Source organism: Bubalus kerabau, chromosome 13 (genome assembly GCF_029407905.1).
Source record: "Bubalus kerabau isolate K-KA32 ecotype Philippines breed swamp buffalo chromosome 13, PCC_UOA_SB_1v2, whole genome shotgun sequence".
NCBI lineage: Eukaryota > Metazoa > Chordata > Mammalia > Artiodactyla > Bovidae > Bubalus > Bubalus kerabau.
The window spans coordinates 2,901,238-2,917,173 of record NC_073636.1 but is presented as its reverse complement, the minus strand read 5'-3'; the positions used below and the strand labels follow the sequence as shown (position 1 = coordinate 2,917,173).

The 15,936-nt window shown below is 41.4% G+C and overlaps 1 protein-coding gene across 11 annotated transcripts in view; it reads right to left on the bottom strand.

Annotated features, from left to right (window-relative positions):
• Window positions 1-15,936, bottom strand: part of PLCB4 (phospholipase C beta 4) — a 473,260-nt gene that overhangs the window by 20,436 nt on the left and 436,888 nt on the right. For all 11 annotated transcript variants that reach the window (XM_055543369.1, XM_055543377.1, XM_055543373.1 and 8 more), the window contains 2 exons: window positions 13,109-13,158; window positions 12,906-12,971 (listed from right to left, as the gene is read on the bottom strand). In XM_055543369.1, coding sequence (XP_055399344.1) covers window positions 12,906-12,971; window positions 13,109-13,158 — 116 coding nt within the window. The remainder of the gene's footprint in view (window positions 1-12,905; window positions 12,972-13,108; window positions 13,159-15,936) is intronic.

The window sequence follows — 15,936 nt, the reverse complement described above, 5'->3', positions numbered from 1 at the left end:
GGTTTGAAAATCAGGAAGTAACTGAGTCTGGGAGCTGGAAAGACTTCCAACCTCCCATGCAACCCGAGAGTTTCTTGTGTCCCCATAAGGCCTCGCTAACAAGGGGGTCTCTAGCCTCAGTCCAATGAACATGCCTACCTCAAAAGGCAGCCCTGCCCGCTGCTGGGCAGCACCAATCATCCCAAAGTTCCTTCCTCTGCACATAGATGGCTCCATAGAACTCCACCCATCCATCTTGTTTTTCTTTTTCTTCTTCGTCTGTACCATGTGGGATCTTAGTACCCTGACCAGGGATGGAACCCATGCTCTGCTTTGGTGAAAGCGCTCAGTCTTAACCTCTGGACCACCAGGGAATTCCCTCACCATCCACCTTTGCTTTGCTGTCTGAGTCATCTAACTGGTCCATGGCCCCTTCCTCAACCTAGTGCCCAGAATGCAAGGTCAGCCACCACATTTCTTCTCTTTTACATGCTGAGCATAACTATTCATCATGTGGCATGGCATCTACACACCAGGGACATTTTGGAAGGTCTTGAACACCGTCATTACACAATGAGAACCGCCACTGTGGTTTCCCTGTCAGCTCATTTTGGATCCCTAACAATATTTTTGCCAGCTTCCTTATCAAGATGTACTCACAAGGAAGACAGAATGTTCAGGAGCCCGGGCCTTCAGCTTTACAGATATTTAAAATATTTCTCCATCTGCTTCCTCTAATCACTGAAATGGACTGAAAGGCTTTGAAAATAAGTGCTTCTCTATGAACATTACTTTTTCCTGATAATTTGGCCACATCCAGGGACTTAATGAAATCAGATTCTTTAGCTACTCAGCCCCTAAACACAGAGGAAAATATTACTATCAGTAATATTTACTCCAAGATGATGCTTAATGTGATATCCTAGTATTACTCTTGAGAAACGTAGAGAAATGAGATGGTATTAAAGTCTGGAATGGGTAGACTATATTTAGCTTATACAGCTACCCTCATGGTCATGTTTACTTTTGCTTACTTTTTAAAGTGTGTCCAAAGAAGATATACAAATGGCTAACAAACACATGAAAAGATGCTCAACATCACTCATTATTAGAGAAATTCAAATCAAAACCACAATGAGGTACCATCTTACTCTAGTCAGAATGGTCGCCATCTCAAAGTCTACAAACAATAAATGCTGGAGAGGGTGTGGAGAAAAGGGACCCTCTCACACTGTTGGTGAATGCAAACTAGTACAGCCACTATGGAGAACAGTGTGGAGATTCCTTAAAAAAACTGGAAATAGAACTGCCACACAACCCAGCAATCCCACTGCTGGGCATCCACACTGAGGAAACCAGAACTGAAAGCGACACGTGTACCCCAATGTTCATCGCAGCACTGTACAACAGCCTAATTGTAAATTGTAAAGAAGCAACCTAGATGTCCATCAGTAGGTGAATGTATAAGGAAGTTGTGGCACAGATACACCATGGGATATTACTCAGCTATAAAAAAGAACACAATTTGAGTCAGTCCTAATGAGGTGGATGAAAATCAGAAAGAGAAACACCAATACAGTATGCTAATGCATATATATGAAATTTAGAAAGATGGTAACGACAACCCTGTATGCAAGACAGCAAAAGAGACACAGACATAAAGGACAGACATTTGGACTTTGTGGGAGAGGTGAGGGTGAGATTTGAGAAAATAGCATTGAAACATGTATATTATCATACGTAAAACAGATGACCAGTGCAAGTTCAATGCATGAAGCAGGGCACTCAAAGCCGGTGCTCTGGGACAACCCAGACGGATGGGGTGGGGCGGGAGGGGGGTTCAGGATGGGGGACACATGTACTGATTCATGTTGATGCATGGCAAAAACCACTACAATACTGTAAAGTAATTAGCCTCCAATTAAAATAAATAAATTAGTTAAAAAAATAAGGTACGCAACAAAAGTGAGTAACTTAATTTTTAAAAAGTTGATTTTCTTCCTAAGAAAATCACCTTGAACCTAATTCATGAATATCTTTAAAGATTTCATAAAATCTAAATGGGGAAGTGATTTTGAACCTTACCAAGATTTCATTAATTTCCCGTGTTGCTAGTGAGTTAACACAGGAATTGATCTACAGTTATTATATACATCAGTTCTTCAGAAATGCATTGGTGCAGTCTTCCTGTCAGGTCAATAAATGCCTTTGGGAGAAGGCATAGAGGAGGGTGGCGATGGGTCCTTGGAATAGGCTCTAGAAACAGGGACAATGGGGTGGTCCTAGATGATGTTACTCTGCTCTGGATCTGGGGTCAGAGAATTATATGTAACAATGTCTTGCTTAATTTGTGGTTGGAACAGCTGATAAATCTAGTCCTAGTACCAATCTACTCCTAGTACTGGGCTGGCCAAAAAGTTCATCTGGGTTCTCCATAAGAGCTTATGGAAAAACCCAAGTGAATTTTTGGCCAACCCAATATATGCTCTTGAAATAAACACATTTCAGTCAGGGCTTCTGCATTGGATTAAGGATGTGAACAGTCTCAGGTCTTGGGACAAGCCACTTAATCCCAGTCTGTCCATCTTTATAATTGGGATAGTGATATCTACTTTAGTGGGTTGTTAGGATTAAAAGTAAATATAATATAAAACATATTTCAAATGCTTATTAAGCCTTATTCAAAATATGTTGTTGTTCAGTTGCCAAGTTGTCTGATTTTTTGTGACCTCATGGACTGCAGCACAGTAGGCCTTCCTGTCTAATTCAAAATATGGTGACATAAAAATCTACTTATATTTTTTGATCCTCATGAAAACATGCAGAGTGATTTGAGAGAACAGCTAGTGAAATTAAATCAATAAACCTTTCCTTCAAGTTTAACACAGTACCCCAAGAATAGATTGACATGTTGATGTATCCTTATTTAAATGGATTTAGCTAGTTCTGTAGCAGCAGCACTGTTATGCGGGAAAAACACTAAAAAATACTGCTCCTGCTGCTAAGTCGCTTCAGTCGTGTCCGACTCTGTGTAACCCCATAGACGGCAGCCCACCAGGCTCCCCCGTCCCTGGGATTCTCCAGGCAATAACACTGGAGTGGGTTGCCATTTCCTTCTCAAATGCATGAAACTGAAAAGTGAAAGTGAAGTCACTCAGTCGTGTCTGAAAATACTAGCCTTCCTTAAAAGATTTAATAATCATCATGCCTGTCTGCACATGTATTAATTTTCAACTAAACAAGGGGATCTGTGAAAGTCTAGGGGCTTCCTAGGTGGCTCAGTGGGTAAAGAATCTGCCTGCAATGCAAGAGATGCAGGCAGACACGAGTTTGATCCCTGGGTCAGGAAGATCCCCTGAAGGAGGGAAGGCAATCCGCTCCTATATTCTTGCCTGGAAAATCCCATGGACAGAGGAGCCTGGTGAGCTACAGTTCATGGGATCACAAAGACTTGGACATGACTGAAGTGACTGAGCACACATGCATGTAAGTCTAGAATAAAACATTCTAGAGGTGCTACCAGACATGGAACAGACTGGTTCCAAATCAGGAAAGGAGTACATCAAGGCTGTATATTATCACCCTTCTTATTTAACTTATACAGAGAGTACATCATGAGAAATGCTGGGCTGGATGAAGCACAAGCTGGAATCAAGACTGCTGGGAAAAATATCAGTAATCTCAGATATGCAGATGACATCATCCTTACAGCAGAAAGTGAAGAGGAACTAAAGAGCCTCTTGATGAAAGTGAAAGAGGAGAGTGAAAAAACTGGCTTAAAGCTCAACATTCAGAAAACTAAGATAATGGCATCTGGTCCCATCACTTCATGGCAAATAGATGGAGAAACAATAGAAACAGTGACAGATTTTACTTTTTTGAGCTGCAAAATCACTGCAGATGGTGACTGCAGCCATGGAAGTAAAAGACTCTTGCTCCTTGGAAGAAAAGCTATGACCAACCTAGACAGTGTATTAAAAAGCAGAGACATTACTTTTCCAACAAAGGTCCGTCTAGTCACAGCTATGGTTTTTCCAGTAGTCATGTATGGACATGAGAGCTGGACCATAAAAAAAGGTGAGCATTGAGGAATTGATGCTTTTGAGCTGTGGTATTGGAGAAGACTCTTGAGAGGCCCTTGGACTGCAAGGAGATCCAACCAGTCAATCCTAAAGGAAGTCAGTCCTGAATATTCACTGGGAGGACTGATGCTGAAGCTGAAACTCCAATACTTTGGCTACCTGATGTGAAGAACTGACTCATTGGAAAAGACCCTGATGCTGGGAAAGATTGAAGGCAGGAGGAGAAGAGGGTGACAGAGGATGAGATGGTTGGATGGCATCACCGACTCAATGGACACGAGTTTGAGTAGGCTCTAAGAGTTGGTAATGGACAGGCAGGCCTGGCGCGCTGCAGTCCACGGAGTTGCAGAGTCGGACATGACCGAACGACTGAACTGAACTGAGAAGTGCTACATTCCTGTGTCTCTTGCAAATATCACTGAAAGGCAGGTGGAAAAGATTGCTTCTTTATATATTCTAGTGTAGTACAAGAAAAAAAAAGAGGCTTTGAGGGTTGGAAATTAGCTGGCATAGATCACTGCTTAAGGAAGTAGTATGGTGAGCCCTAATTAACCCCATTAGATACAGGAATGAGGGTGTGTGCACATAAAGGCATTCATGATGGATTCACGGATATAAGACATACTCTACAAGTCTCCTTTTCTTGCCAGCACAGAGCCCAATGCTGGGTACAGAGTAGATACAATAAGTATTTGCTGCATGAATAAAGAAATTAATAGCATAGGAGAGCAGCAAGAGGACTTGGATTCCAGTCCCAGCTCAGTCCATAATTATCCCGGAGGCAACATATATAAATCTTTCCAGGTCTCAATTTCTTTATTAGAAAACTGAACAATATCTGTTTGCCCAACATAATTCAGGGTTATGAGCTGCAAGTTACCTAATGTATATAGAAATAATTTAAAAAATTAGAAGCATATTGAGTTAAAATGATTACAATGACTATACATGACAAAAAAATGGCCTTGGAAAGTTCTCTCTCTGTGCTCAAAACTATCCCTGTGTGCCCTGTGTAGCAGCCAGCAAAGATTGAAGTTTGGGGATAATCTGGTTCCCAGACATCACTTCTTTCACAAAGGAACAAGGTCCTAATTACTGATCACCAAAGGATGGGGGGCAGCAAGCCTCAGCTTCCTGTTGTACAAAATAGAGGAGCCAGGAAATTATTTCTAGGCTTATTTAGCTAAAAACAACAAACAACAGTAACAATAAACACCAACTATCATAGATTTTATGTTTTTGGTCCCTAACTAAGTTATGAGACCCTATGGAACAGAGAGTTTTTCATTCATTCAGGTCAAGAGTACCAAAATTAAAATATGCTGACTTAAAAGTCTGTCTTAATCAGGACATTTTGGGGAAATAAATGTGCAGCTTTTTAGTAGAACTTGTATATGTTTCTATCAAAGTTAAGAGTAGTTTCAGCTTCTCTTTTTTTAAAGTTATTTTAGTTGGAAGCTAATTACTTTACAATATTGTAGTGGTTTTTACCATACATTGACATGAATCAGCCATGGGTGCACATGTGTCCCCCCCACAGTGAACCCCCCTCCCACCTCCCTCCCTCTGGGTTGTCCCAGTGTACCGGCTTTGATTGCCCTCTTCATGCATCGAACTTACACTGGTGATCTATTTCACATATGGCAATGTACATGTTTCAATGCTATTCTCTCAAATTATCCCACCCTCGCCTTCTCCCACAGAGTCCAAAAGCGTGTTCTTTGCATCTGTGTCTCTTTTGCCAGCTTGCACATAGAGTCATCATTACTGTCTTCCTAAATTCCATATATATATAAATGCATTAGTATACTGTATTGGTGTTTCTCTTTCTGGCTTACTTCACTCTGTATAATAGGCTCCAGTTTCATCCACCTCATTAGAACTGACTCAAATGCATTCTTTTTTTATAGCTGAGTAATATTCACTGTGTATATGTACCACAACTTCCTTATCCATTCATTGGCCGATGGACATCTAGGTTAAATTCAGCTTCTTTTGTGAAAAACATCTGCTGCAATTCAGTCTTGTGCATGCGGTGACTCTAGGCTTAAATTCTCACCCCACAAATGATGCTGAGGCATCTGAGTAAACTGTTTGCTTGGCACACACCTCTGAGATGACCAGCAGGCTGTCTCTGTGGGTGGTTGCTGTGTTTCTGCTCATTTCTACTTCATGACAGAGCTGTAGGTCTGTTACTGACTTTTTATCATGATTTACCTGTGATGAGTTTAACAGCAGCCTTGGTGTTCATTATCAGAAAAACTGCTTGCCTAACACAGACTATATTTTCCATTAGCAGCTTTCTCAAATGTCAAATTTTAGTTGGTTTCTCAGGCATTTTATTTGACTCATTTGTGGTGATACTGCAAACTGATGGTCCAGAAGATGCATCCTGTTTTATTTTTCAGCCTACATGGTATTTCAGAAAAAGTCTGTCTTAGTGTCAATATTTAAGGAAGAGGAGGTTCATATATGACCTGATTCTACGATTCTCCTTTAGAGAATGAAGGTGGCTTACAGACTATCAAGGCACCAGAGGTGGGAACTGAGTCTGACTTGCCCTCTGGACAGGAATGAGGGCGCCTTATTCGGGACCGACTTCCTTCATTTACTTCTTTTACTTTCATTGATTTGGAATTCCTCTTCCAATGTATTATTGGGAATATTTATTTAACTTTGGGTTTAAATGTTTTGCTCTCAGGGCTGGACCACATGTGACAATTGAAAATCATCCCTGTGTCTTAGCAAAAGCAACCCTAGCTCTGGGTTTGCTGATGAGCCCTGGGTTTGTGTGGGATCATGGCTCCTTCGTTCTGCTCTTTCTGTATCTCATCTAATGGACATTTGAAAAACCATTTCCTTAGTTTCCATTTCAAATGGAAGAGGTTGTTACAGAAAGTGAGAGACAAGTAGCAGCTTCACTGCCAACTGCATTGAGGCTCAAAACAATCGGCCACTGCCATTTCCCCCAAACTGGGCCTGCTGGCATCTCCACTCCATTCAGGGCTAGAATGGGCATTACTCCTGTCTTCTCGTCCCACGATCCTAACAGCACATATCTTCTCTCTCTCTCTTTTTTTTAAATTGGAATATAGCTGCTTTACAATGCTGTGTAGTCTCTGCTGTACAGCAGAGTGACTCAGCCACATACTTACATATAGCCCTTCATGTTTGGGTCTCCTTCATCACAGAGCACTGAGCAGAGTTCCCTGAGCCACACAGCAGGTTCTCATTAGCTATCTATTTTATACTTAGCATCGATAGTGTATCAAGAAGAACTAAAGACCCTTTTTTTGGGCTCCAAAATCACGGCACATGGTGACGGGCAGCCATGAAATTAAAAGACACTTGCTCCTTGGAAGAAAAGCTATGACCAACCTAGACAGCATATTAAAAAGCAGAGACATTACTTTACCAACAAAGGTCCGTCTAGTCAAGGCTATGCTTTTTCCAGTAGTCATGTATGGATATGACAGTTGGACTATAAATAAAGCTGAGCACAGAAGAATTGATGCTTTTGAACTGTGGTGTTGGAGAAGACTCTTGAGAGTTCCTTGGACTGCAATGAGATCCAAGCAGTCCATCCTAAAGGAAATCAGTCCTGAATATTCTTTGGAAGGACTGATGTTGAAGTTGAAACTCCAATACTTTGGCCACCCGATGCGAAGAACTGACTCATTGGAAAAGCCCCTGATGCTGGGAAAGATTGAAAGCAGGAGGAGAAGGGGACGACAGAGGATGAGATGGTTGGAAGGCATCACTGACTTGATGGACATGAGTTTGAGTAAGCTCTGGGAGTTGGTGATAGACAGGGAGGCCTGGCATTCTGCAGTCCATGGGATCGCAAAGAGTCAGACATGACTGAGTGACTGAACTGAACTGACTGAACTGATCAATAGTGTATAGCTTGGGATTCACACTTATTTCTTTGGCTTTCTTTTAGAAATGGCAGATCTTCCTTGACACACCACTATTTCTTCTGCATCCTGCAGCTAACCTTCAAGTTTGGAAATAGGCTGTCTTATGGACCGTACATATCTTAAATGACTTGGTTAAGTAACCACATTCTCTGCTTCCCTTTATGAGAGGAGAAGCGATTTCCTCCGGCTGATACGTAAAGGCTGAGCGTGCCCTGCGGTCACTACACCTGCACCCAGCGCTGCTCTCGGCTCCTGGCGGCCGTGTGCACGTGGCCGGTGCTGGGGTTGGAAGGCGCAGCCCAGGCCACCTTCCCTCCTCAGTCAGGCAGTTTATAAGCCAAGCCAGTGCGGTGGCAAACTTTATTCCATCTTAGATAGCATCACAACTATTAGAAAGGGTTATATAAATATTGTTTCATAGCAAGGCTGGGTGAGTTAATTCTCACGATTCCTTAACAACAGGGCAAAATCCATTTTTCACAGAGGCCAGCTGTGTATCTTGCAGGCCATTACTGGGGTTTCCACTGAGGGACAGTAAAAAGTGCTAAATAATACTCCTAAAGAAACAGTTTTTAAAATTTAGTGTGCATACGAGAGGAGCTTCAGGCTTTTGGTGGCACTAGTGGTAAAGAACCTGCCTGCCAACGCCGGAGACATAAGAAGTGTGGGTTCGATCCCTGGGTCGAGAAGATCCCCTGGAGGAAGGCATGCAATTCACTCCAATATTCTTGAAAGAGAATCCAAAGGACAGAGGAGCCTGGTGGACTCTGGTCCATATGGTTTCAGAGTCGGACACAACTGAAGCAACTTAGCAGCAGCAGGAGAAGAGTTTATTGAAAATGTATTTCCTAGACTTCTCCATGGAGATGATAACAAAGTCTCTAGGGGGCACAAGAATATGCATTTTTTATGAAGCCTCCAGGTTTGGTCCAAGGATAATTTGTGGAAAAAGTAGTCCAAAAGATGCCAAGATATTTGTGCCTTGGAGACTTATGATTGCTCTTAGAAACCTTTTACAAACAAGGGCTTACTGTATAACCCAGAGAAGTATTCTCAGTATCCTATGACAAACCATAATGGAAAAGAAAAAATTTTTTAAAATAATACACACACACGCACACACACACACACACACACACACACACATATCAAAATCACTTTGCTGTACAGCAGTAATTAACATAGCATTGAAAATCAACTGTACTTCAACAAACAAACAAAAACCTTTTACTAGGACCATAAAGAAGATGTGTGGAAATAAAGACTAATGCTGGAAAACTCAGAGGCAACTCAATATAGTGATGAAGAGCTTGAGCTCTGGAGTCTGAGAATTTTGATCCAAATCCTGGTTCCCTCATCTAAAGGCTAGGTGATTTAGTCAAGCTGCGTTTCTGTTAAAGTAAATTATCTCATCTGGCAAATGGCTGGTAGGCTGTTGCAAAAAGGGTCACAGTGGTCTCCCTTTCTGTATCCAATCCCCTCTGCAATCTGACCTTGTGGTTCCTCCTGCCTAGTACAGTCCTCGTTGCTTGAACCTGGTCCAACCTCGTGACCCACTGTAGCCAAGAGAAGGATGTAGAAGTGATGCTGTGCAGTTCTGAGCTGAGGCTGGGATCCTGAGATCCCTGCCATATGAACAAGTTTGGACCACTGCCGAAGATGAGAGACCACAGAAGCAGAGAGGAAAGGACTCAGTAGAGGTCTTGCTAAATCATCCAGCTCCCCACATCTGCCGAGTGAGAGCAGACAGAAGTGAACGTAGGTGAGACCTGAAGAATGATCCAGCTGAGCCCAGGCCAAACCGCTGACCCACAAAATTACGAGCCAAATAAATGGCTGCTTTCAAATTCACTACATATGGGGATAGTTTGTTACCCAGCAAAAGCTAATTGATACAAGGTAATATATTAATATAATTAAAGTACTCTTTTATACAATTGCTATAAAATACCTAAGAAAAAATGCTTAAATAAACCTCGATATGTATTAGCTAGTTTTACTATTTGGTAAGTACTGACAGAAAGAAAAATTAGTGTTAGGATCAAATGGATATCGGGCACTAAGTGTGTCCTGTGGTAATAGATTCAACCCCATCCACCCACCTCCTTCACCAGTTTCTCCTTTTTCACTTTTAAGACAAATGTGTTAGCTGAGTAGACCCCAGTACATATTAGGCAAGTAAATATTCCTATATAGCCTTAATCTTAAAAGTTGGCTCAGATGAGATAGTGGGAAGTATTAAGGAACTACTATAGACTCAAAAATTACAGAAAGTTTGTAGAGAGGAAGGTTTAACTATTTGAAAATAATTATTTGCAAAGGCTTTGGAAGAGTTAAAATAGATGAAAAGCACTTCAGTTATAACTAGCATAAACCAGTTGTATTGCTCTTGGCAAGGAACTCACTTCTTTGAATTTCATTTTATTCATGCTTGAAATGTGAATGGAATGATTCGGGTTTCAGGGACATTGTGAGGATTTAAGAATGTATATAAAATATGTAACAAAAAAGGGGCATGAAATAAACCTCAGTCTTATTAGTAATAGTAGTTTTATATGAAAGATTATAGAATTCTGAGTTTGGTAATTATACTGGCAAAGCAGGCTGAATAGAAAAGAGGGTCCCCTGTGTATTTAATGTGGGAGAAGGAATTCATTCATATGTTTATAATCATACATTTGTGACTTAAACTTCTGAAGTACATGAGGATATGGAAAACAAGCCATGAAATGCATTTACCTGCTGAGAATGCTTCCAAAAACCATTCTGAAAAGCAACAGGCAAGCACTGTGCAATATGGCTCTATTATGTGACCTAAGGAATTTTGAAGGCTTCCTCCAAAAAATGTACACTAAGGCTGTTAAGAAAGTCCACACAGATTTAGATGGTAGGATTCAGGGAGATTTAAAATCTCTTTTTAAGTTTTGGTTCTATTATAATGTGGGGCTTCAAGAAACTCAAGGTTGTTTCTGCAAATCAAGGCAACTTGGATTCTTTCAGCTCTTGGATTTCTATTTCAAATCCTAGACGATGATGCTGTTAAAGTGCTGCACTCAATATGCCAGCAAATATGGAAAACTCAGCAGTGGCCACAGGACTGGAAAAGTTCAGTTTTCATTCAGATCCCAGAGAAAGACAATGCCAAAGAATGTTCAAACTATCGCACAATTGTACTCATCTCATATGCTAGTAAAGTAATGCCCAAAATTCTCCAAGTTAGGTTTCAACAGTATGTGAACTGAGAATGTCCAGATGTTCAAGGTGGATTTGGAAAAGGCAGAGGAAACAGATCAAATTGACAATATCCATAGGATCATAGGGAAAGCAAGAGAATTCCAGAAAAACATCTACTTCTGTTTCATTGACTACACGAAAGTCTTTGACTATGTGAATCACAACAAACTGTGGAAAATTCTTCAAGAGATGAGAATACCAGACCACTTTACCTGCCTCCTGAGAAACCTGTATGCAGGTCAAGAAGCAACAGTTAGAAGTGGACATGGAACAACGGGCTGGTTCCAAATTGGGAAAGGAGTATGTCAAGGCTGTATATTGTCACCCTGCTTATTTAACTTATATGCAGAGTACATCACATGAAATGCCAGGGTGGATGAAGTACAAGCTAGAATCATGATCGCAGGGAGAAATATCAATAATCTCAGATATGCAAATGATACCACCCTTATGGCAGAAAATGAAGAGGAACTAAAGAGCCTCTTGATGAAAGTGAAAGAGGACAGTGAAAAAGCTGACTTAAAACTTAACATTCAAAAAACTAAGATCAGGGCATCTGGTTCCATCATTTCATGGCAAATAGATGGGGAAACAATAGAAACAGTGACAGACTTATTTTCTTAGGCTCCAAAATCATTGCAGATGGTGACTGCAGCCATGAAATTAAATGACACTTGCTCCTTGGAAGAAACGCTATGACAAACCTAGACAGCATATTAAGAAGCATCACTCTGCTGACAAAGGTCTGTATAGTCAAAGCTATGGTTTTGCTAGTAGTCATGTATGGATAGGAGAGTTGAACCATAAAGAAGGCTGAGTGCTGAAGAAGTGATGCTTTTGAACTGTGGTATTGGAGAAGACTCTTGAGAGTCCCTTGGACTGTAAAGATATCAAACCAATCAATCCTAAAGGAAATCAGTCCTGAATATTCACTGGAAGGACTGATGCTGAAGCTGAAGCTCCAATAACTTTGGCCACCTGATGTGAAGAGCTGAATCATTAGAAAAAACCCTGATGCTGTGAAAGGCTGAAGGCAGGAGGAGAAGGGGACGACAGAGGATGAGATGGTTGGATGGCATCACCAACTTGATGGACATGAGTTTGAGTGAGCTCTAGGAGATGGTGAAGGACAGGGAATCCTGGTGTGCTGCAGTGCATGGGGTCACGATTACTGTCCAAAGACCTCTTCCTATAAGTAGGAACAACAATATTTCAGAAGTAGGCCACCAAGCAGAGTTTACATAATGGGGGAAAATGAGAAGAGCTCTCTCCGGGTCCCCTGGCTGAGAAGTTTGGAGCTGACCAGCATCTCTCCTGATGCACTATGTGTGGCAAACACCCAGAAGCTAAGACTATGAGTTGGTTTTCAATAGTCAGGTGATAGATATTACTCAACAATTTTGTCATATTTTTCAACAATTTTGAAAAGGGTGAAGCTTTGTTATGCTTTTGAAATAACCATTAGAAAAGCAGATTACAAATCAGTGATAAACAATACCAAATGGAGTATCTTTTAAAATTTCATGTCTAACCAGTTAAAATGAAGGTCCTGCTGCCCAGTTGGCTGGTATCAGTTTCCAAGCAGTGGTTTTGGCTGAGAGGTTTTCATCAGAGAGCTTAAAGGAGAAAACACACAAACCAGCCTACAGAGCTGCACACACATGCTGCTCGCACACACAAAACACTGTACCTTTGCATGTTTCTTTTTTAAAGAAGTCAGCTCTTTCTGCTGTTTCTTTAAATGCTTCAAGTAAGCCTGTGGAAAAAACAAATGGGATCCCAAATAAGCTTTGTGTAGTACCACCACAATGATTAAAACTATTGAGAAACAAAAATACATCCATTTCACCAACAGAACAAAAGAGTGCTGGCGAAATGACCCAGCAATTTTACCTTCATCTGCTTTAAATCTTCTATCCTCACTTGAGGGATCAGTTCAATACCTGAAACAAAGTTACTGTTTATATTAAACACAAAGTTACTGTGTAATTAGAATAAATGATCATATCAAATTCAGTTTTGAAATCGCATCTAAAGACATTGAAGCAGCTTTATACATGTTATGGCTATAAACGTCTTAGTTTTCTATTACAGGACAATTAACTAGACACTTACCTGAAACCTTTCTGGTCTGAGGTCAGGTCCCCTACAAGCAAAGACTGAGAAGAGGGTTTATGTGCATATGATTTATCGCGGGAGGGCTCTCAGGAGAAACCCCTAGCGGGTGAGAGAAGCACTATAGGGTCGAGGAAGAAACCTGGGGGTCTTCCTGGCTGAAATCCAGCCTTGGTCTGATCCTGCAAGTTGTAAGCATAAATGGCCCTCCAGTGTTATTCTACCTTGAGGTAAGGAGACAGAGCTTGTGTAACCCCAGATCACTCAGTTAGGGTGTCAGAAGTTTTACAAAACCTTCTAGGCATTTCCAGACAAGAGAACTCCCATGGTCTGAGGGCAACACTAGGGAGAAAAGTGCAGCTGTGATTGGCATTCAGCCAGTGTCCGTCAGCGTTGAAGGATGGGCACCAGTCCCATAAAGGAGACCTGACCAGGCACAACAGCATCTATTATAGTCGCTTTCCCTATCAGTCCACTAACTACCAACACTATTGCCAGCTTAACATTTTTTTCAGCCCCTTTCCATTACTGAATTGAATTCTAGCATTTAAGTGATATGCTACTAAGCCCAGGAATGCCTTTAACATATAGAAAATAATGAAATCAGATCATTGTAGAACAGGATGCTGTCATGAGCACCTAGAGTAATACACTAAGTCATCCTGTTGTTGGAGTGATGCTAAGCTAGATGCTGTCATGGCAACCACAGTTGCAGGCGAATCCCAAAACACATTCTGTTTGACTGCAGATTTTCATCTTAGGTAAACAAGATGAATGTGCATTCTATAGATTTCCATTAGAATCCCAAGGGCTAAGTATGAGATACTCGAGAAAGACAGGTATCAAATTCTAGGGTCTTGTTTTTCAGTTGCACTCATTTTAAGAAGACGTGTACATCCAGGGTGAGGGTGGTAAGGACAGTAAAGAGTCACGGCAGACAGAAAGCAGTCTTCTGATCTCTAACACTTTGTGATAGGGATGTCAAGGGATCATGGGGCTATTCTCTGATCTCTGAGGTCTGACATCACAAGCTAATTCCTGGCTTTACTGCAGGCCAGGGAGGTCTATCCTGGCATTGCAAAGAGCTCCCTATCTTTGGGTCTCTGTTCTCTCTTCTATAAAATGAACACACAGAATTGGGAGGCATGCAAGGTGCTCTAGAGATATAACAAAAACTAAGAGTCTGATCTAGTCTGGTGAGACTGTTTTTTGGTCTTGGTTCAATGAAATCTTGACTAACAGGACCTATGAAAACATAAGGGCTTCTCAGGTGGTTCAGTGTAAAGAATCCACCTGCCAATGCAGGAGACATGGGTTTGATCCCTGGGTTTGGAAGATCCCCTGGAGGGGGAAATGGCAACCCATTCCAGTGTCCTTGCCTGGAAAGTCTCATGGACAGAGGAGCCTGGCAGGCTACATTCCATGGGGTTGCAAAAGAGTTGGAGACGACTTAGTGACTAAGCAACAACAATAACATGAAAACACAAACCTCCCTCAACCCTGGTTTTGCTTTTTTTTTTTTTTTTTTTTAGAGAAAGACACATTGTGAAAACGTTAGTTTCTACAAATGGTTTAGGATGTTAGGGAAAAAACCACACTCTACAGAACAGGAACAAGTACACGCCTGGCTCCATCTGTATACCCAGAGCAGCTTGTCTAGTAGGACTTCCAGTGAGAGTGGATATGTTCCATCTGTGAACTGTCCAGGGCACCTGAGAAACTCAAGTTTTTAGTTTTAAGCCTGAAGAGCCACATGTGGCCTGTGGCTTCTATATTGGACAGTGTAGGTCTCCAGGTTTCCCTGGTGTGAAAGTAGGGGTGAAACTGTAAAGTTTGGGCCCCAAAGATTTTGAATAGCTGAAGTTTCAGTACATACGGTTTTTGTTTTTATCAACACAGCTCATTAAAAATGACTTCTTTTCTCTCAAACTGTAATTTGGAGATCAACTAGTTGAGTTTTCTCAATTGCTTAATCTTAAAGAAGAACATCAAGCAGCACTGGTGCAGTTACTACTATTGGGCTGTGTGTCTAATAGAACCCCGTAGAGCTTCAGAGCCCGTCATGCTCACAGACATTCACAGCGGATGCTGCGGGTGCCACCTGATGCTTCCTTCCTGCCGTAGGACTTGTCTTCAATTCTCCTTCTTCATGGCCCAGACAGAACACCTTTCTTCCTCAATCACGCAGCGGGACCACTCCCTTTCTCTTGATTCAGCTCTTCCTCAGAGCCTATTTCACTGTACACCCTTCTCTGGTATTTTCCCTCTCCTTCTCTTCACTGGCTCCTATCAACATGCAAGCATTCTCCACATTTTATATATTATATAAAATTTATATAAAATTTTATATCTCCAATTATCAATTTTTCTAACCTGGTTTCCACTCTCATCACCCAAGCATCCCTGATTCAACAGTAATTATGCAGTCTTAACTTCTCTGGACTGTCTACACTACCTTCCCAAACTCATTCTTCTTAAAAATCTTTCTTTTTTTGTTTGTTTCCATTCCTGCTATCTTTCTAAGCAGCTCACATCCTCTCTCTCTCCCCTCTCCCGTCTCCCTCCTCCTGACCTCCCACAGTTTTGCTGTTTCGTGCTTCTGCCCA